This window comes from Ananas comosus, linkage group 1 (assembly GCF_001540865.1).
Source record: "Ananas comosus cultivar F153 linkage group 1, ASM154086v1, whole genome shotgun sequence".
NCBI classification, from domain to species: domain Eukaryota; kingdom Viridiplantae; phylum Streptophyta; class Magnoliopsida; order Poales; family Bromeliaceae; genus Ananas; species Ananas comosus.
This window is the reverse complement of record NC_033621.1, coordinates 21,072,882-21,093,894: the sequence shown is the minus strand read 5'-3', so window position 1 is coordinate 21,093,894 and position 21,013 is coordinate 21,072,882. Positions and strand designations below refer to the sequence as shown.

At 35.3% G+C, this 21,013-nt stretch overlaps 2 protein-coding genes across 4 annotated transcripts; both read right to left on the bottom strand.

Annotated features, from left to right (window-relative positions):
- Positions 3,975-10,624, bottom strand: LOC109723988 (serine--tRNA ligase). Its single transcript, XM_020252594.1, has 9 exons — positions 10,564-10,624; positions 9,857-10,218; positions 8,455-8,560; positions 7,598-7,791; positions 5,485-5,588; positions 5,201-5,384; positions 4,872-5,051; positions 4,553-4,756; positions 3,975-4,455 (listed from the first exon to the last, which is right to left on the bottom strand). Exons 1-9 carry the CDS (start codon positions 10,622-10,624, stop codon positions 4,438-4,440), a joined length of 1,413 nt encoding a protein of 470 aa, XP_020108183.1. The 3' UTR covers positions 3,975-4,437.
- LOC109712324 (tRNA wybutosine-synthesizing protein 4) lies at positions 11,351-21,013 on the bottom strand. 3 transcript variants are annotated; one of them, XM_020235831.1, is made up of 13 exons: positions 20,822-21,013; positions 19,287-19,375; positions 19,045-19,187; positions 18,486-18,533; positions 18,124-18,205; positions 16,936-17,038; positions 15,307-15,427; positions 15,175-15,222; positions 13,478-13,561; positions 13,318-13,409; positions 12,610-12,661; positions 12,455-12,493; positions 11,351-11,745 (listed from the first exon to the last, which is right to left on the bottom strand). In XM_020235831.1, the coding sequence occupies exons 1-13, from the start codon at positions 20,926-20,928 to the stop codon at positions 11,689-11,691; spliced, it is 1,065 nt and encodes a 354-aa protein (XP_020091420.1). In that variant the 5' UTR covers positions 20,929-21,013; the 3' UTR covers positions 11,351-11,688. The 3 variants fall into 3 exon arrangements, with proteins under 3 accessions (XP_020091420.1, XP_020091427.1, XP_020091436.1); XM_020235838.1 differs by having other exon boundaries at positions 13,318-13,382; XM_020235847.1 differs by lacking the exon at positions 16,936-17,038 and having other exon boundaries at positions 15,307-15,404.

The window sequence follows — 21,013 nt, the reverse complement described above, 5'->3', positions numbered from 1 at the left end:
TAGTTGAACACGACCTGAGTACATTTTATTTCGGGCTATAATTCATATGCTTACATTGCAGTGACATCATGATGATGGCAATAAAATATCGTTTTAGAGGATGCTTTTATTAGCGCCCACAATTCAGCACAATATTCATAAGCCAACTCTTATTCGATTTGGACCAGATTGCTTATTTAATAAATGAGCTGAATTTTTTAACTCAAAATTCTAACGAGCAAAACACAAACTGAAATTAGCTCGCTCGTATTCGACTTTAATATACATGTGTAGAGGCTACTATGCCATTCTTTTAATTTTACACTGATTTTGGGCAGATTATTTTTTATGCATTAGTTTATCTTTACAATTTGTTGATACTTTTTTTTTTTTGGAATAAACTAGCAAAGTGTGCATCAAAGAAGAAAAATCTACTACGACACTCTCGTATACTTCAATACATGAGCATGAGAGCGTAGTTACTGAGGTTTCTAATATCTCATTTGAAATTACGAGAAGATTGCGTTACGTGTAGTAAGAAAGTATGGTACGTAATATTATATTTCGCATATTATGATGAGTCGGTGATAATATATTTTCTTCGGTCTTATCGGAAAACACAGAAGCATACCTCTATATACTTTTTTTCTAACTCTATTTTATCTAACAATGTCAGATAAATCTCAATATCAAACTAATATCAAACTAAGCCTAATACAGATTTGGCTTTTTGGGATTCTCCTATTTTTCATTTTTATTGTAGCAAAAGAAAATACGAAAAATTAGGAAAAGGTGATGGGGAACGGTACGATTGGATGGACGTATTTTGTTTCCGTACTCTCGTTGCTGATCTTGTGCTTACGTTGCAGTGACATCATTATGATGTCAAAAAAATGCCATTTTAGGGGCATGTTTACTTAAAATGAAAATCGAAATTGAATGGAAAACAGAATGGATCGGAATGAACAACGAAATGATAAATTTCTTAATTTGTTTGACTCACAATAGAATTTGGAATCGAAATTATTTGGTTAAAAAAAATTTAATTTACTATCTGAATTCATAATCAAAAAATTCAAATTCATAATTAAAATTAAAATTAAAATTCACAATTTAACTTTAAATTTATAGTTTAAATTTAGGTTCAAAGTCAAAATGTAAAATTACATCTAAATTCAAATATTAAGCTTCTATTGAGAAATTTAAATTTAAAAGCTAATAAAATTTGATTTTTATGTTAAATTTAAACTTAAAATTTAATCTAAATTTAAATTTATATATTTGCATTTAAATAATTTTATTGATAAAAAAAAAAGTTATTTTCTCACCCCCTCTTTTTATTCTCCTGAATAGGAATTGAAATGCTAATCCCTCGAAACAAATACCAATAATAGAAATGGCCTATTCTGATTTCCATTCCAATCTCGAATCCTTCCAATCAAACATGCCCTTAGAGTTTGTTAGTACTAGAGCCCACAACCTAAGGGCGTGTTTGGTTCAAAATGAGAAATATAATTGGAATGTACGAAGATCGAAAACAGAGATAAAACCTCCCAATATATTTGATTCAGTATACCAATCGGAATAGGTATGGTTGATTCATACTTTCAATATTTAAAAAATTTTGATCATCATAAAACAATTAAAATAAAATTAAAATACAAAATATAAAAATAATTTAAAATTAAATTTGCACCTCAAAACATAATGGGTCGGGGTAAATCGAAATTGGAATGGAAAATAAAATGAATCGGAATGAACAACAAAATGATAAATTTCTTAATTTGTTTGATTCACAACAGAATTTGGAATCGAAATTATTTTGTTAAACAAAATTTAATTTACTAACTAAATTCATAATCAAAATTTAAATTCAAAATTCAAATTCATAATTAAAATTAAAATTAAAATTCACAATTTAACTTTAAATTTATAGTTTAAATTTAGGTTCAAAGTCAAAATGTAAAATTACATCTAAATTCAAATATTAAGCTTCTATTGAGATTTAAATTTAAATTTAAAAGCTAATAAAATTTGAATTTTATGTTAAATTTAAACTTTAAATTTAATCTAAATTTAAATTTATATATTTGCATTTAAATAATTTTATTGATAAAAGAAAAGTTATTTTCTCACCCCCTCTTTTATTCTCCTTAATAGGAATCGAAATGCTGATCCCTCAAAACAAATACCAATAATAGAAATGGCGTATTCTGATTTCCATTCCAGTCTCGAATCCTTCCAATCAAACATGCCCTTATTAGAGTTTGTTAGTACTCGAGCCCACGCGTGTTTGGTTCAAAATGAGAAATATAATTGGAATGTATGAAGATCGAAAATAGAGATAAAACCTCCCAATATATTTGATTCAGTATAACAATAGGAATAGGTATGGTTGATTCATACTTTTAATATTTAAAAAATTTTGATCATCAAAAAACAATTAAAATACAAAATATAAAAATAATTTAAAATTAAATTTGCACCTCAAAACATAAACTTTAAATATGTAATTTAAATTCAAACTAAAAATTAAATATTAAAATTTTACATCAAAATATTAAAACGATAAGCCAAAATTTTAAATATAAATTTTCAAAATTTATTTACAATTTAAAATTGGACAATTCAAAATATAAAACTAATTTTTAATTTGATTCAAATTCAAACTTACATTTAAATTTGTAGATCAAATTCAAAATGCTTCGGTTACATTTATATTTTAATTTAATTTCTAAATCAAAATCTAGCATTAAAAATTTAATTTCTAAATTTTAATTTTAATTTTAATTTAAAATGAAAGTCAAAAAAATAAATTTAATTTTAAATAAAGAATATAGAATATAACCAATTTCATAAAATGCATTCTCGCTGGGATTTAACTTCCAATCCGACCTATTAGGCCGGATTAAAAAAAAGGTGATCGGAGGATTCCCATTCATTCCGGAATCAGAAGAGAACTCCCACATACCAAACACCAATAAATAGATTCTTTCATTTCGATTTCGATTTCGATTTCGATTTCAAGGTAAAAAAGGGACGAACAATACACACCTAACTCGCTTTTTATGAGTTAGCTCGTGTTTGGCCGAACGCAAGCCAGAATCAACTCAAATATACATAGAGAGAGAGAAAGAATTAGATTATTATACTATTAATAGCACCAAATCGTTTATGCTATTAAATTTTTGACCCTTGAATGAAGGAATGTGTGATTAGAATAATAACAGTCCCCTAAGGTTTATGGATAGTTGGTGAAATAGTATGATCTAAAGATTGAAAATGGCTAAAGACTTAAATCTAACGGTAAAAAGATTTGTGGCACAAAGTGCTTGATGCTATTAACAGCATTATAGCACAAAGTCAGAGCCTTGTTGATTGACTCAGATCAAATAAATTGAAAACTTGGATAGCGAAATCAAAAATTTTGAAAGATTAAGGAGCTAATTCAAAATAACCTATAATTAAGGTAACTTTTGTGTGTTTTCACCTAAATTCTCTACAAATAGCTCATTCAAATCTAGGCAAGCAGATGCATCCAGGTTACTTTCAAACTCAAGACTGTCCGTCCATCTCATGCCAGAATAATCACATTCACTTTTCAGAATGATTTTCCAAATGCTTCAGTTCTACCTCCAAACAAAATAACTTGAAATTAAGCGAGAATTTACGTCGACAAAATGAATTGACTAACAAATAGTGTTTAATTAAGTGCATTGCATTGTAAACGACTTTAGTCAAATCTACTAGGACTAAGGTTGTAGTTTGGGACTAAAATAGTTTAGCTTTACCTCTCTCTCTCTCTCCCTGCAACCTGAGCCTGCTTGGAAGTTGGAACCCACTTCTGTTTCTGCTTTCTGCAGTACCAACCTCGATACTGTGTTTACCTAAAAGAAAATTCCAGAAATCCTACTGCAACACAAAGCGGAAATGAAATTCTAATCAACAAAAATAGAAAGTTCAAACTCTACACTGCCAATTTTACCACATTAAGATGTCGAGGGCATAATAACATAATGCTTCTCTTAATAGCACTACTCGAACAGCACTAATAGGCTGTAAGGGAGGGTACTCTCTTTTACGTACAATAACAGCCACGACTGAACAAATAACACACACACTTTAGTGAGCAATGACACAAAAAAGCAAGAGAACGAAATACAGCATCCAAATATTAGCTATCGCATTTGGCGCCAATATTATAGAACACAGTAACTTGCATCACATAGGGCATGCAATTATATTATCAAACAGTAATAATCAGACATACAATGATTAAAACCTCCTTTGACGTAAGTTTACCAATCAAAAATCTTAAGTCGCTCAAAATCAACACCAGTTACCAACCAAAGAAGAAAATGCAAGATGTTCGTGCCTCGTCACTAAATAAATAGCATTTTTGCTGTATCATTTCCCGGATGATATCCTCAGCTGGAAACTCTCATTTGCTATACTGGATTAATTAGCACTATTTCCCTGTCCAACCATCACAAAACAGTCAGTTTAATGCAAGTTAACAAACATTGAAATCACTGCGGTGTTGTTCAGAGTACATGAAAGGCTAAATAGACACCTTAGCTTTAGTCTTCTTGGATTTGACTTCCGGGCTTATCTTGAAAGGAAGAAATTCTATCCCCCCCATGTATGGTTGTAACACTTTCGGGATCTCGACACCATCGTCTCTCTGATAATTTTCGAGAATGCAACAAACGGTCCTCTCTGTTGCCGTCAATGTCGAATTGAGCATATGCACATACTGCTTTGATTGCTCATCATTCTGCACAAAATGACAGAGAGACAAATACAGCCATTTATATACCAGGTGTTGGATAAAAAATACCCATAGGCATAGCAAATAAAGAAAGAGTGAAAATCTAAGGTCGGCTTCTCACTTTCTTCTGGCCGTATCCAATTCCTAATCTCCGTGATTGGTAATCTGTGCAATTTGAACACGAGACGAGCTCTCTATATGTCTTTGATGCAGGAAACCATCCTTCTAAGTCATACTTTTTAGCTGCCGCATCATTCAAAGCACCCGAAACAATGGCTACTACTTGATAGGGAATGTTCAACTGCAACAAAACCCCCCCAAAAGAAAATTAAAAGTAAAAGGGGAAAGGGAGGAACTGACGAACAGTGTGTTTGCAGGCAAGGTATTTAGATACGTCATCAACGAAAGCAGGAAACTCGGAAACATCAAAAACACTCTCAGAAGATTTACCTCCTTATAGAAATCCTCAGAATTCTTTAGCATTTCCTCATGCATCTCCCAAGAGTCATTATCATTTGGACTCGTTATGCAGAACTGTTCTACCTTCTCAAATTGATGGACTCTGAAAATGCCTAATGTGTCTCGACCATGTGAGCCAGCCTCCTTGCGGAAGCAAGTAGAATATCCGGCATATCTAATGTAACAAAAAATAGATCGCTAATTTCTAATTCTGAAACAGTTGTAATTGTTCCACCAATAAACACAACAAAAGTTAGAGGAACAAAAAGGCCAACCTAATTGGCAAGTCTTGGGGATAGAGTCGATCATTTAGATGATAAGCACATAACGGCTGCTCGGCTGTAGCAATTAGATATTTGTCATCCCCCTCTCCTGTAACCTGTTGCAGATCAACTGACATCATAAACTAAACATCATGCAGAACAAATTTCTAATTGCATTAAGTTCTGCAGTATGTATGAGAAAAAGCAGCCATTATGGGCATTGAGAATCATAAAACAATCCAAACACCTCCTCAAATAGACCTCTGAGCTCTTAGGATGCAAATGAGAGGAAGTACATAATGTATGTCATATGACAGATGAAAAATGGATTTCATAAGTGACAGAAGAAAAAAGAAAAAGCAAAAACAAGGTTCTTAAGCAAAATTTGAGTTCGACCCGAGTAAGAACAGGCTACATTAGGAATGTATGCTCGACTAATTTGCCAATTCACATTGGCTCCTATTCTCGGCGCTGCTGAAATGTGATCATTTTGTTCCAAAATCTTGTCATTAGACTGTTCCTCAAACATGACTTTGTAACTCATCTCTTGTGTGCATTGTAAGTCATACAACAATAAAATTTGCACGACAGATGCATTACAAGTATTCTAGCAGATACTTAAGCATCATCGCCGAATAATTTTTGTGGACTAAACATGCTTTGCACATCTAAATTACATACGAGGGGACAAACTATTCACGGTGGGAGAACAAGAATTTCTTATCGAAAAAACCATTATCAGTTATTTACATTTTACAAAGAGAATGCCTTGCACATCACAGACTTGTCACAAATTTTGCCAAGATTTCTCCATTGCTTTTCTTCGAGTGGATTTAGATGCTAGATGGCATACACAGGTTGCGCTATATATAGCACTCTAGATGGGCTAGATCAGCCCAAGCAGGGTCTAGGCTTTAATTTTTGTTCTTTTTAAAGGCCCAAGCAGATGAAGGCCTGTGGAACAGCCCTTTGCGCCTTGGTGTGCCTCGGGCTTTTTAAAACACGGCTTCATCCTAAAGGACTGGGTCCAGGACTTGATTAGCACCCCTACCTAGTGCCACCCAAAACAAGCTAGGATTTGCATACATGGCGGTACCAATTCAGTGTTGCCAAATCAGCGAGAGAAAAAGAGTTAAAAGATGTCTCAACAGTGTATATGAGTGTCGTCTGCAATATCATCTGGTTAACCGTGATTTTGCTAAAACTATTTTAATATTAGGGGCAATTGCTTATATACCCCTGAAAAGTTTCCGACTTTCTGATTTACCCCTCTTAGAAGGCTAATATTGAAAATATCCTTTTTACGTTCCAACTTATTTCTAATATACCCTTAGAGTTAAAATTTGTTAATGAACTCTGTTATCTCTATGAAATTACTATTTTGCCCTTTCAAATATATGCTTCTACCATTACCAACTTTTCTTATTTGCCCTTAAGTTAGGAGCACAAAAAGTATTTTGCTTTTTGGTCTTTTCAAATATACCCTTCTACCATCACCAACATTTCTTATTTGCCCGTAAGTTAAGGGCAAAAGTGGCATTTTAATTTTTTTTAACTGTGGTAGAAATTTAACTCACGTTTAACCCAAGTACACTTAACGGATGGTAACTGTAGGAGTATTTTGGAATAACGGAGGAACGTATAAGGGGTATATTGGAAAGAAAAAAAAAAGTATGGATAAATGAGATATTTCTGAAGTTTTGAGGGGTATATAGACAATTATCCCTTAATATTATACAACTAATGGATGTTGAGTATGACGAAACCTTCACTTTATCATTTTACCGAGACTGTTCTGGGGTTAGGATTTGAATGCAAAGTAATCTCAGCGGCTCTGCCAATTCACCTTCTTTTTTACTATGAAGAAGATCTCTGATAGCATTCAACCTAGGGGAAGCCATCCGTATAGCAAAGCATCAAGCAATGGCACCATTAGTATGTATTGTAAGGCTTCACCTAGTAATGCATACAAATTTGTATACCTGGCTAACATATAAGATACATTTATATACATTTATATCTTCTCTTCATTCATTGAAGGAAACGAAGTAAACTTTACAGCAAACAGCAGATTGAGAAATAAAGGAAATATATCTACAAAAGACAATAGATAGTTAATACTTGCCTTGTATAATTCTTCATCAAATTGTGCTAGCTGAGCGCATTTTGCCATTATATCTTTTCTCATAAAAAATGGAGTTTGCATTGGCAAGTAGTTCCGTTTCCTCAAAAATGCTAATCCGAAGTTAACCAGCGCCAGGTTCAAGAGGACACCCTCGCCCTTCAAATAAAATCCTCTGCCACCAGCCACATCAGCACCTACAAGCACCACATATAAATGTAAATAACATGCCAATTTGTACAACCGACCAAAATCATGAAAGGGTATCTTAGCTTCATAACATGTTTTGTCAGAACGTGAAACGTGCAATTTGAGTAGTTTTAATACATTTCTACTTCTCAAAAGAAACATATGAAACATGGCAATTCGAAGGGTGCCCTGCCAGAATGCACAAGAGAAGCAAATATCATGGCCAATGAGGCATTTGCATAGTACACCCCTACACCCTTGGCACAGCTCCAAACCCTCTTCCTTACAATCTTTTCAAGTAAAAAAGAATGAATTTTCTTTTGCAAACTCCTTAATTTTCCTATTCATGCATAAGGAAAATCAGAATTTGAAAAACGGAGGGCTGATTATGAAGAAATTTTACTTTGCCAACATTTAACCGTAGAAAGTTGATGAAATTAATAACAAAAGATGGATAGATCTTTCACGTAAAGCATGATTCGCATATTTGCATGACAGATTTCAATGCAATTGACAGTTGATTTTGAGAAAACTCAGTTCCCAAAATCACATTCTCCAAAACACTCAATTATTTTCAACAAACTTCATTGGATTGAGGAGAACTTCCACCTACAGAGGACAAAAGGTTGAGAAATTCACAATTATGAAATATTAGAGTACAAATGGCATACCCTTATCCAAGTCAACAATATCAAGAAGCTTGACGAGATCCACATGATTCTTTAGCTTCTCCTCAGTCCTCCTCTCACCCCACGTCCGAATCACCGCATTGTTCGCCTGCAAAATTTTGCCAAGCATTATCAAACCACTCTTTCCTCTAATGCGTCATTATCACAACAATAAGGCACACAGTTACAAATCAGCATTCAGAAAGAATCCAGCAAGCCCAAAAAGCTTGCATTTCATGAATTTGGGAAAAAAAAAAGAAAAAAAAATTCAATTGCAGCTCCATCAATTAATGACAAAAGATCTATAAAAGGAATTATGCTGTCCCCCCCTCAACTCTTGGTAACAAAGGTTATTATGATCATAAATGGTCTGCATAGCGAGTTGAGCATTTGGAATGAACTCGGCAAGGTCGAAAAGTTTCCATTCGGCAAATTTGGAAAAAAAAAAAAANTTGAAAAAAAAAAAAAAAGAAGAAAATTTTAACCGTACTTCCATCTAATGAATGAATCACAACGATCTAAAAATAAGAGTTGTGTTATCCCTACTCAATTCCTGATATCAAAGCTCACTAAGATCACAAACAGTTCATATAGCAAGTTTAGATTTTTTAAATGGATTCGGCAAGGCCAAAAAGTTTACATTCAGCCAAGGATTTAAGTATCGTGGAATGGAGTTACGCTGAAAACTTGCTGCCTCGGTACGACACGGTGTATGTCGTGTTGTGCTGATGCGTGTCTGTCACAAAAAATACCTATCCGCCGACACACAATGTGTGTCGGCATGAAATATTTATTTTCTTTAGCACCAACATATTCTAATTGCTTACAATATAGAATCTTTTGCACTTTATTAATGTACCTCCTAGCTAATTTAAAAAAAAAAGAGTTTTTGAGCCTTGCCATCGACAAGGGAACCGTATCATGTCAATATCTTGTCGGCACAGTATGGCACGATGGTCATGGCCCCTGCCATTGGGCACTCAAATCCTCGCATTCAGCAAATCAACAAAATAGAAAACTTCTAATTACAGTCCAAAAATGGACCTTCGCTTTGTTTGGAAGTCAGAATAAGATATCCAACTATAAATTATCCGACATAAAGATTTTCTTGCGCGATTCATTGAAAGCTAGGAGCTTGATTTTCGCTCTTTGAAAGGTCTTGGCATCTAAATTTGGCAAGGGCGATTTATCTTATTCCAAGAAAATGACTCGAAAGTCGAATACGGTATATATCCATTCTAAAATCAAGAATTATGCTATACCCCTTCAGTTCTCGATAAACAATTCTTGATTCTTAGATGAACTCAAATTGAAGCATCAAAATAATAATAATGGTTATGATGATGATGATGATGATGATAATAATGATGATAACAACAACAAGAAGGGACAGGCAGGAGTGGACCTCGTCGTTGCTGACGGGGACGGAGTCGTGGACGAGGTTGCCGACGGTCTCGAGGCGGGCGTCGAGGGCGGCCTTGGCGTCCTGCACCTCCGTCGCGTCCAGCTTCAGCACCTTCAGCCGCGCCACCTCCTTGTTGATGCGGTTGAAATCCTTCCGCAAACACTCCAATTCATACTGCCCTGAAAAATCAAAACAAAACAAGAAAAAATGACAAGGATTAATAATAATAATAATAATAATAATAATAATAATAATACTTATAATAAAGAAGAAGAGTAGATTGATGAAGTTAAGATTTAGTAGGGCACTTTGNGTATTCAAAGAGAACACGGTGAATGGTTCACCGTGTCTAAAGTATATTACTGGACACGGTGAACCATTCGTCGTGTCCAATACAAATCTCTTGACACGGTGAGTTGTTCACCGTGTCCAATACAAATGCCTTCAGCACCCCCGAAAATGGTTAAGTCCGTGTCCAATATAAGTAGCCAGGCCGTGTTTGGCTAAAAATGGAAGTGAAGGATACGGTAAATGGTTCACCGTGTCTAAACGCGGTGAACAGTTCACCGTGTTTAGACACGGTGAACGAATCACCGTGTCTAATGCAACACTAACACCCCGGGCGGGGTGGGAGGGCACGAAGAACACGGTGATTCGTTCACCGTGTTTAGACACGGTGAACGAATCACCGTGTTCAACTTGAATACCTGGCCGAGCCCCTGCCCGCGTGGCGCTGACGTGGCGCTGGCATGACAGGGTCAGGGCCATTTTTGCAAATAAATTTTACACAGGGCTATTTTTGTAAATAAAATTTATCAGGGGGCTATTTGCAAAAAAAGCTCTTTTAAAAATTAGATAGGTAATTCAAAATTATTCATAGTTCAAATAAGTTATACACGGTTTCTTTCTTTTAAACTGAGTAATTTTTACCAAGTACCAGTAAATGATTAATAGTTTATGGAGCACTAAATATTGTGAAAGAAAACATTGATTATCCTTAAAGCAATTGGTTTTATTTGAAAAGAAAAGAAATATTGATAACTGTAAACTAAAAGTTCGGTTAAATTTCTCTAAAGACGCACTCAAAATTGCAGTGATTATAATTATATGAAACCAAACAGCTTCTAGATTATAAGAACAAAACCGAAAAGACATCACATCTTTATTAGATCCTTCCCACGCGATCATGCTGCAGCCGATTGCGGAGTAATATGCTGTCGATCGTCAATTTAGATGTCCAATTGTAGATGTCCAATTGTCAAAATGATGCATAAATAAATGATCCTTTTCTATTTTTAAAAGTATTTTAGCTTTACACAACGTTAATTTTTATGAAAATACATGGAAATTATATACCATGTATAAAGTTCCAACATCCATTTAATAAAGCAATGAGGATCAGATGTGTAGCATCTCTACATTGAGATTCCACAGTTCAATTCTAATGCAACATCACTTAGATCAAAATACAATGATTCTATCTATATAACACTGTTTAACCATGAATCTGCAACCTCCAATTCTTTGAAAATTACTTGATTAAGAAATGGTAATTCCAGCTGCTTATGGATCCGTTTGATTAAGACTATTACAGTACATGATACTGATTGCAACAAAAAAAGAAAAAGAAAGGGAAAAAAAAGAGGTCCCACTGCAAAGCAGAGGCTCTTCACTAGTTCAACACTTTTGTTTAGATTGTCGTCGTATGCACTGCAATGCGCAAGACGAATCAACACCAATTATAAGATTCATTACTCCGCACAATTACAACATTTATACTCGACGATGGATCTACCGATGTTATGGGAATCCTTTCAAATTTACAGCTCTAACTAGGTTGAAGATTGAAGATGCTCATCCTTTGGAAATCCGAAATCATGGAACAGGCCCTGCACATGAAACAAATGCAATTAGCTCATTAGAAATATAAAAAGTATCACTTCTTTACATCAATTATGCCGAAACATTACCTTCCAATTTTGCAGATTTAGTTTAACCTGATGTTCGTTAATCTATTTGTAATTGCAGGAAAAGATTAATCTTAAAAAAGTCATTTTTTATGTGTTCAGGGTGGAATACTGCTAAATATTAAAAAAACTAACTAGAAATATATAATCCCACCAATCATCTCTTTTCTCTGCAGTATACATTTGACACAAAATGAACATAATAGGCGCATCAAAATGTTTGGCCCACGTATACACAGAGAAACAATAATCATCTAACAGTGTGTGGTGATAGTTTTTTTTTTTTTTGAGAGATAGGTAGCATGCTACCCGCTTCGTTTATTTTATTTAGAAATTGTGTGGTGATAGTAGTTGCGAAAGTTTTAACTAATAAGTAAGATGTTATTTCCATTTGCCCAAGGAGAACCATTTGTCTGTTCCCACTCTTCGTCACACTTTCGCTCAACAATCCACTGAAATGCAAAATCATAACCTATCTCTTTTTATGGACATTAAAATGAAAAGTTCCCCATACAAGCTAGTTTAGGTCCAAACTAAACCCTCTTCCTTTATGACAAAATGCAAACGCAGAACGTGAAATAATATAACATGTCCAGGAAGTGTAGTTTGCCCAAATGTATTGTCCACTGACCTCAGCATCACTAATTGCATACGCCACACAGTAATGTTCCTGAGGAAAAGAGTGAATTAAACTTCATGATAAAGGTAAACCGAAACAAGCAAAAGCTTATTAGAAGGGAACCGTGCCATAACCATTATAAAATATAAATTGGATGATGAACTTGCCTGCATCATATACCACTCTTCAAACTCATCAAACAACTCGAGTCTCTCAATCCTGCGACAAACGAGTGTATGCAAAGATTTAGTGGCAAAGAAAACAAATTTCAGAGTAATCATTTGATTCGATTAAATTATCGTTTTGAACCTTCGGTCAAAATAAGCAGGTGATTCCTCTCATGAACTAGGTTGAGTTTCAATCCATTAAAAGACAAAAGTTCTGAGAACCAAGTTAAGTAACTTGCACTCTTTCTTGAAGTCCCCAAGTTAATACTGTTGTAACTGTGGCTAGATATATATAAGGGAAGCAAAACATTCAGGGTTTATTTGGATAGGCAAGCTGATGTGCTTATAGCCTCATGCGCATCACAAACATTTGTTCATGAACGCATCTCGGGGGATGCTTCCTCTGTTATAACTATCAGTGCATTGGCGGGACCTTCATGTTTCTTACTGGTGCTAAACAGCTTGCTTCTTTCTGAGTCGCATAGAGCACCACACATTGGGACAAAAATACAGCGACAAGCAGGCCATAAGAAGCTATATCTGCTTTTGAGAAGAAACTATTTTAAAAGAATGAGTTGAGGTACCAAATGCACTTGAAAATAAGGAAATCTACAACTAGCACTATTGCAGAAAAGTAAAGAAATGCATTTTTCTTTTTGAATTATATAAAATGCAGTACTTATAATGTATTTAGTCAAGAATCACTACCTGCGCCTTTCTTGAATGTCAAGGAATTCGTTATATATTTTCAGCATATCCCAAGCAACAGCTCTCTGAAGATCAATAATGTCACTACAACCCTATAAAATCATACTATATCATAGGCTTTATGACATAATAGTAATCTTTTGAGACGTGAGGAACGCACCTGCCATCCCTGGTCGAGAAAAAGCTTCTCCTTGGATTTTAAGGTTGGTGTAGCATGTATACTGAGGAGAGGACATCCTCGACTCTGCACTTTGATGTCGACATTAAGTTAAAAGATCATTGGCAGCTGCGGAACTTGTTCCAAGCGTTTAGAAACAACGAGATCAAAGTAACAAGAAAGATCAAGCAAGATCAACTGAAAAATAAAATCAAGTAAAACAAAATAAAATAAAATAAGATAAGCATTGCTATCGCTCCTGATTGCCAAAGAAAGACTCCCGCACTATCCATTGTTTGCATCTATACTGTGCTAAAGCTCCCATTGTTGCTGCATACTTCTTTCTTTCTGTCTATCCATCTTCAATCAATGTCCACTGTCCTTATACTGCATCCTTGTTATTTTGTTGTGCTCCAAAAAGAGTCTCCTAGAATATCTACACCCGTCCTCTTGCAACATTTACACCTTGAGCAAAACAACCTAATATAGAACATAGTTCTAAGTTTCAGCCTAAACTCCGAAACCAAAACAGAAATATTTTGGTTTCAATTTCGATGGTCACCGTCTGTAAGTAGGGTCCAGAACCCATTCAGACCAATCTGGTAGAGTGATCTTCAAAGAAGGTAGAGCTTCATAACATAGTACACATTGATAGAAGAAATCTAACCTTGACATAATTATGAGTTCTAGTAGACTTTGGACAAAATTTAATTAGGCTGGGCATGGCTAGGAATATGATAAAATAGGAAGTAGTCAACCAAAGACAAATGGCTCGACCTCATTAAGGGTTTGGTCGAGAAAAACTAGACCATCAACGAGCTACTGCATGTTGCACGCCTGCAAAGACACACGAAAACTCAACACCCTGTTGGGCTAATGTCCAGTCTGGGGCCTCTGGGCCACCACAGAGCAGCAAATTTCCAATGTAAGGCCAGCTGGGCAACCACAGAAAAATGATGGCATGACTAAGGGAGGGATGTGTTTTGTGCAATGACAGGAGGCAAGTTATAGTTGACGGCAAAGTGGCTAACATTTCCACGTGAAAAAATTATCTACCCTAATAAGTGAAAGAATTGAAAAACATAGGAAAAAGAGAAAAAGCTGATTTCTTTTGCAAAATGGCCTGGATCCTTGGGGTTCAAATTGCATATATTTCTTTATATATGACATTTTAGCTCAGCTTAATTGACTCCATGTCGACAAAATGGTTGTCCAAAATCATCTAAAATAATCTACAAAATGCACCTCAAAATTCATTATGTACTAGCACAACATCATGAAGCAGAATACTACACGCACTCTCTTATTTGTTCTTCTGCTTTCTTTTAGTTCATGTTCGTCACTTTTTCCAGCCAGCCAGCCTTTTTTCCCTTAATACTACTCACCGAATTTCATATCTATGTGCGGCATTATCAGTTTGGCACTTTCTGTTCTAGATTTGCAAGATTTTTATGTCACAATGGACCAATAGAATCTGAACACAAACTAACAAAGTTCCTCAACCCGAGGTATAAGCTACGATAAACAAATATGTGTTGGTTAACCAAGCAAACATCTCATATAAGTTTTGTGATAATTTTCTGCATTAGTGCATGACAATCCATTAACAACCAGAAGCACAACTCTATAGTATGCTAAAAATGAAAAATGCATGAGAAGCCAACTGACTAGAAAATAAACTACAAGTTCATCCACATTACCTCAAGATTTTTTATCATTTGCTGTCCGAATGCATCATCAGGATGGATCTAAGAGTAAACAAGATACCGATATACGAAATAAATAATCAAAAGAAAAAGGTTGAAGGGAAACATCAGACAGTTCGAAAGAACCTGTTCATATAGGAAAAAGACTGCAGTTGCAAATTTTTCTGAAGCCCATCGAACAATAGAACGCGTCGAAATTGGATCTAGATATATCAACACGCACTCTGCAATTATAAAGGTTGGCAGGCTGATGACAAGATCAGAATGAGCAAGTTCAATTCTTTGCCATAAACTCCTATTTATATAAGTAAACAATTCATACTTAAACAGAAGATTATACAAGTGCTTCCACATATGTTGGATTTGCCAAACAGAAATTAACTGTGTCATGCTTATTTGATTGGTATAGACGAATTAAAATAAAAGTTCAATATAATATACATGTTTGATCTTCTTCCTTCTTACTAAGGAATATAAGAGATATCGTCAGATGCATCAGTACAAATACATTAGTATCACTGTTATGCATAAAGCTATAATGTATAATACTTTAGTAAGAAAAAGGAGATAAATGCTTTTTAACAAGGGGCAATTGCTTATATACCCCTGAAAAGTTCCCGACTTTCTGATTTACCCCTCTTAGAAGGCTAATATTGAAAATACCCTTTTTACGTTCCAACTATTTCAAATATACCCCTAGAGTTAAATTCCGTTAATGAACTGTTAATAATAACTGTTATCTGTATGAAATTACTATTTTACCCTTTCAAATATACCCTTCCACTATCACCGATTTTTCTTATTTGCCCTTAAGTTAGTGGTACAAAAAGTATTTTGATTTTTGGTCTTTTCAAATATACCCTTCTACCATCACCAACATTTCTTATTTACCCTTAAGCTAAGGGCAAAAAAGGCATTTTGATTTTTTTAACTCTAGTAAATATTTAACTCACGTTTAACCCAAGTTAACTTAACGGGTGGTAACTGCAGGGGTATTTCGGAATAACGGAGGAACATATGAGGGGTATATTAGAAAGAAAAAAAAAGTAGGGGTAAATGAGATATTTCTGAAGTTTTGAGGGGTATATAGGCTATTATCCCTTTTAACAAATATAGCAGCATCAAGAAAAAAAGGTTAAGGAAAATATACAACTAGCATCATAAATTTATAAGCATTTTAAACACAAAACCCCATACATACTCGACTATTACATCAACCGGTTACAGAGTTTACTGATTTTCAGGAATTTATAAAGAAAAAAAACTAATAACTTTTTTGTTAGCACCCACTAGAAAAGAGTAACGGAATAAGGAGTAGCCTCGCACTAAATTAGGAGTCTAATAGGTAGTTAAACAGAGTAAGGTAACCAGTAGCCTCGCACTAAATTTTTAACTTAACTGAATACTCACTTAAACTATAAAGATTGGAACTAAAAGAGTAAAAGTTAGTACAGACAATCAATTGATCAACTGCAGGTCCAAATATATGTTAAATCATTATGTTGTCAACCAAAACGATTAGAATAAGGATTAAATGATCATTTTTTACTGTATCTGGTCATTGTTTTGAACCTTAATTATTTTTTCCCATGTCGCTTTGAGGGGTTTTCTGAAATTTACTAAATTGTATCAAGGGCTGATCTGGTGACCATGTAAACATAGATAGTTTTTTAAAAAATGTTGTAAAAGTTACGGGATGAGTTGTAAGCTTCCCAAAAGGCAAAGAATGAGAGGGGGAAAAGGGGAAAAATTTACCGAGGATCTAACTGAGCCAGATCGATGACGGCATCTAATTTTTGGATATCACGCAGATCAACAGGAAGTAGTTTGTAATGATTGCTTATGATTTCACCTTTCTCTGAAATAATGGAAGCTCTATTTTTAGTATACAAATAGATAAAATAACAGCAGCCTACCTGCTTAGTGAACAATAAATCTCATCTAGTAAGATGTCACGAGAGTCTAAATTGGAAAGAGTCAACATTGCTTATACTAAAATGAGAAAGATCATGGTAGATTGTGTCTCCAATGAAACCCCTTAGGCCTAAGGACATATAAAATAAAGGATGATGCAGGAAGTCAAAAGCAAATATCAGGTCGAATAATGGGCTTCAAAGAACAGACTAAGACGAAAGATTCTGATATGACTAATAGTATTTTTCATTTCTCATCCAGCTAAGTACACAGACATCGATATTCAAGTATAACAACTTAGATGTTAGTATACAGCAGAAGCAATGACATTGATTCACTGCAGAAAATGTGCAGAATGCAAAATTGTTCAGTTTTGGCAATGTGGTGAAGTATTATAGATTTCAGATTCATGGTAGAGAATATCTATGTCCAATCAAATTGAACTAAGGGTGAATTTTCAAAAGAAAAAGCAGTGAATAGTAAGTAGAATGAATGAACAAGCATTCAATATGGCAATGGAAACACCACAAAGAAATACATATATAAATTCAAGCTGAGATCGAGCAGACATTGACGGATGGGTGACTGGACAAGGCCCCTTTTTTTGTTTTGTTTTCCTCCCAGTTCTTCAACACTTCTTCACATGTTTCCACCCTTATTCTCTTCTCTTAATTTTGACCAAATACTACATCTAAAAGTGGTAGCGAACAAAGTTTTGGTTGTTTAACGAGGGATCAAACATTTCTATTACCCCCATAATGGTAGATAAGGAAATGTCCATGCACATAATTAATTATCAACTTTTACTTATTAAATACATTTAAGTATATTTTTGTGGTCATTAATTGACAGGTAATAGTACGAGCGACCAGAAACCAATCTATAGGAGAAAAAAGAAGTTTGAAGAAGAAAAATGTCAAAGAATGCAAGCCAAACCATGACTTATCTAATTTTGAACTAAGGTAACACAAGGGACACTAGAAGTGATAAACAAGATATGTGGAAATATATGTAAAGAATACAGCTAACCTTTCGAAATAGATACTTCCGGTCCACACTTTTCCCTTAATTGGCTATAGTGGTCTATGAGAGCAGCTTTCTTGCTGGTTACCTGACGAATGACAATACAAATAAAAATAAGAATGAATTCATGATAAAAATTTCCTGCCTAGCAAAGAAGTAGAATTTATTTGTCATGATTGTTATGAGATCAGAGTGCTTTAAATAAATAAACAGCAATCAGGCATTCACCAGGAAGTGAATTTTTGAGTTTATTTTCAGAAGCAATACATATTACAGCCTAAGTACCGGACAACGATCACATGATATGAAATGAATAACTATATTGAATAGTACGCAATAAGATACCAGAGATGCTTAGAATCTCACACCTCCTTGAAGTCAAGTTCCACATAAAGATGAGGTGCAATCCCTTCATCCTGTAATGGGAAAAAATAAAAACAACGCGATATCAAATATAAGCAGATGCACAAGACAGAAGAGAAGAGAAATCAGCTTTGGAAAAAACTTTTATCTCATTTACTAATGCTTAGACACAAAGAACATTAATGCAGTATCTTGGAAATGACATAGAAGCTAACATGGAAATCCAAATAAGTAGAGATAATCAAGAACTGCCAACCAATCCCTTCATCCCACAACAAAGGGAAAGAAAAAAAAGAAAAAAAAAAAGCGATTCCGTACATATTCATTGCATTATCATAAAATCATCAGTGACACAGGATAGAAGGGGAGAAGCGATCAACTTTGCCCAGAATTCTACTCATTTAGTGACACTCAAAACACCTAGAACATCAAAATAACATAGCGGCAATGACATAGAAACTAAAACAAAACCACAAAATAGATAGAGATAATCAAGAGACCAGCGAGTGGTAATAATAATAATCAAGCCAACTGCGAATGCTACAGTTGGAAAGTATCACTCACCATCAGCTGAAAATAAGTCGTATCAAAGCCAGCACCAAGAGATAATATCTGCTTTTGCTTCTGGTCGCTGTCATTGCACTGACTTTCTGTCTTCAGAAATTGAAGGAGGAGCTTTCTAAGAACAGCCCAACGAGCAAAATATCCTTCAGGATTCCATTTGGCAGAACCATGTACAAGATTTGTTAGTTTTTAATATGCTATTAGACAAAACTACTTTTAATTACGGTGGCAGCAAATCATACCACGGTTGATTATTGGAGCCCTCCTGATCGGTCTTCTAACAAACAAGTGCACATAATCGTCCTTCATGTATCCTTTTTTAACACAGGATCTGTGGAAAACAAGATGCATAATTAGTTCTAGCAAATCAAAAATAGCTGGAAGCATAGCACACATTATAATAACATTGTGTGCTAAGATTGATCAGAGCTGGCATTATAATAATATTTCTGCATACGGCACATTTTTAACTCGCATTCTGCACTACTTTCTGAACAAAGTCAGAGGCAAGTACAGTCGGGTCTAGTCATGTTGTGCGAATTACGATTGTTAAGTAGTTTATGCTAGTTAAGTTTGTGAGAGCTGCGCTTGCCTTAATTTGATGTAATTAGTTGACAGGACAAACAACTCGATGGGATACATGAATCCTTTATACAGGTATGGTTGATCCCAGCGATTAAAGTGCCGTGGCACGAGGTCGTGCCGGAAATTTGTTGGCACGATACGGCACGGTGCATCCCGGGCCGTGCCGATGCGTGCCGGTCAAAAAAATATGTGTGCCAACACGTAATGGTATGAAATATTTATTTTCTTTAGCAACAAAATATGCCAATTATTTATTATACATTTTTATCAAATCTTTTGAACTTTATTGAAAAAATTACTTACTAATTTCAAGAATAGAGGGTTTTGAGTTATGCCACCGGCACGGGGGTTGTATCGTGTCGATATCTTGCTGGCACGATACAGCACAGTAGATACGGCCCGTGCCGTTAGGCACTTTAATCCTTGATTGATCCCAAGAATTTAAGTGCCGTGGCATGGAATCGTACCGAAAACTTGCGGCATGGTGTGTGTCAGATCATGCCGATGCGTGCAAAAAATATATATGTGTGCCAACACGTAATGGCATGAAATATTTATTTTCTTTAGCAACAAAATATGCCAATTATTTATTATACATTTTTATCAAATCTTTTGAACTTTATTGAAAAAATTGCTCGCTAATTTCAAGAATAGAGGGTTTTGAATTGTGCCATCGGCACGGGAGCTGCATCATGCCGATATCTTGCTGGCACGATACAGCACGGTGGATACAGCCCTCACCAATAGGCACTTTAATCCTTGGTTGATCCATTTCAATAAAAGTAAGAAAATATATAACGGCACAACGTATTCTAGGTTGAAATGCTACTTGCCGCCCCTGTTTAAACTACTCATCTGCCCCAAACAAATCATGTTCTCTAAATTTTTTAGGGTTTTTTTTTTTTTATTTAACCCCTTCAGTTGACCTCTACTACTTCGTCTTCATTTTCTCTGTTTTCTTCTTCCTTTTGCTAGCCCTAATTTCTCTTTCTCTTACCGAAAATCGGTCCTCTCATGCCGATTCTTCGCATCACGAATCTTGAATTCGAATGAGAGAATGATGCGAAATGCGTTCATGGATTCAGTGAGTTCTTGAGTGAAGGTATAGGAGTGAAGATGAATTAATGCGAGAGAGAGAGAGAGAGAGAGAGAGAGAGAGAGAGAGAGAGGAGGAGGAGGGAGAGATGCGCACAGCTTGCTGGCGGCGGCGTCGTCGTTGGTGGCCTGAACGGCGGCGGTGCTGCCGGTGCTGCTGCTGCTCCTGGTGGTGGAAGACCCGCCGTGGCTGCTGCCCTCCATCGGGGAGGGATTTCTGCGATTGAGGAGGAAGGAGGAGGAGAAGAGCACGACGAAAGACCGGCACGTCCGGCTCTTCCCACTTCGC

Excerpts from the sequence above, each read along its gene's own strand:
- LOC109712324 (XM_020235831.1), bottom strand. The coding sequence starts at position 20,928 with ATGGAGGGCAGCAGCCACGGCGGGTCTTCCACCACCAGGAGCAGCAGC. Across the intron at positions 18,534-19,044 it reads CGACTTATTTTCAGCTGATG|GATGAAGGGATTGCACCTCA; the intron begins GTGAGTGATACT and ends TTCCCATTACAG. Across the intron at positions 15,223-15,306 it reads TCTTTTTCCTATATGAACAG|ATCCATCCTGATGATGCATT; the intron begins GTTCTTTCGAAC and ends GTTTACTCTTAG.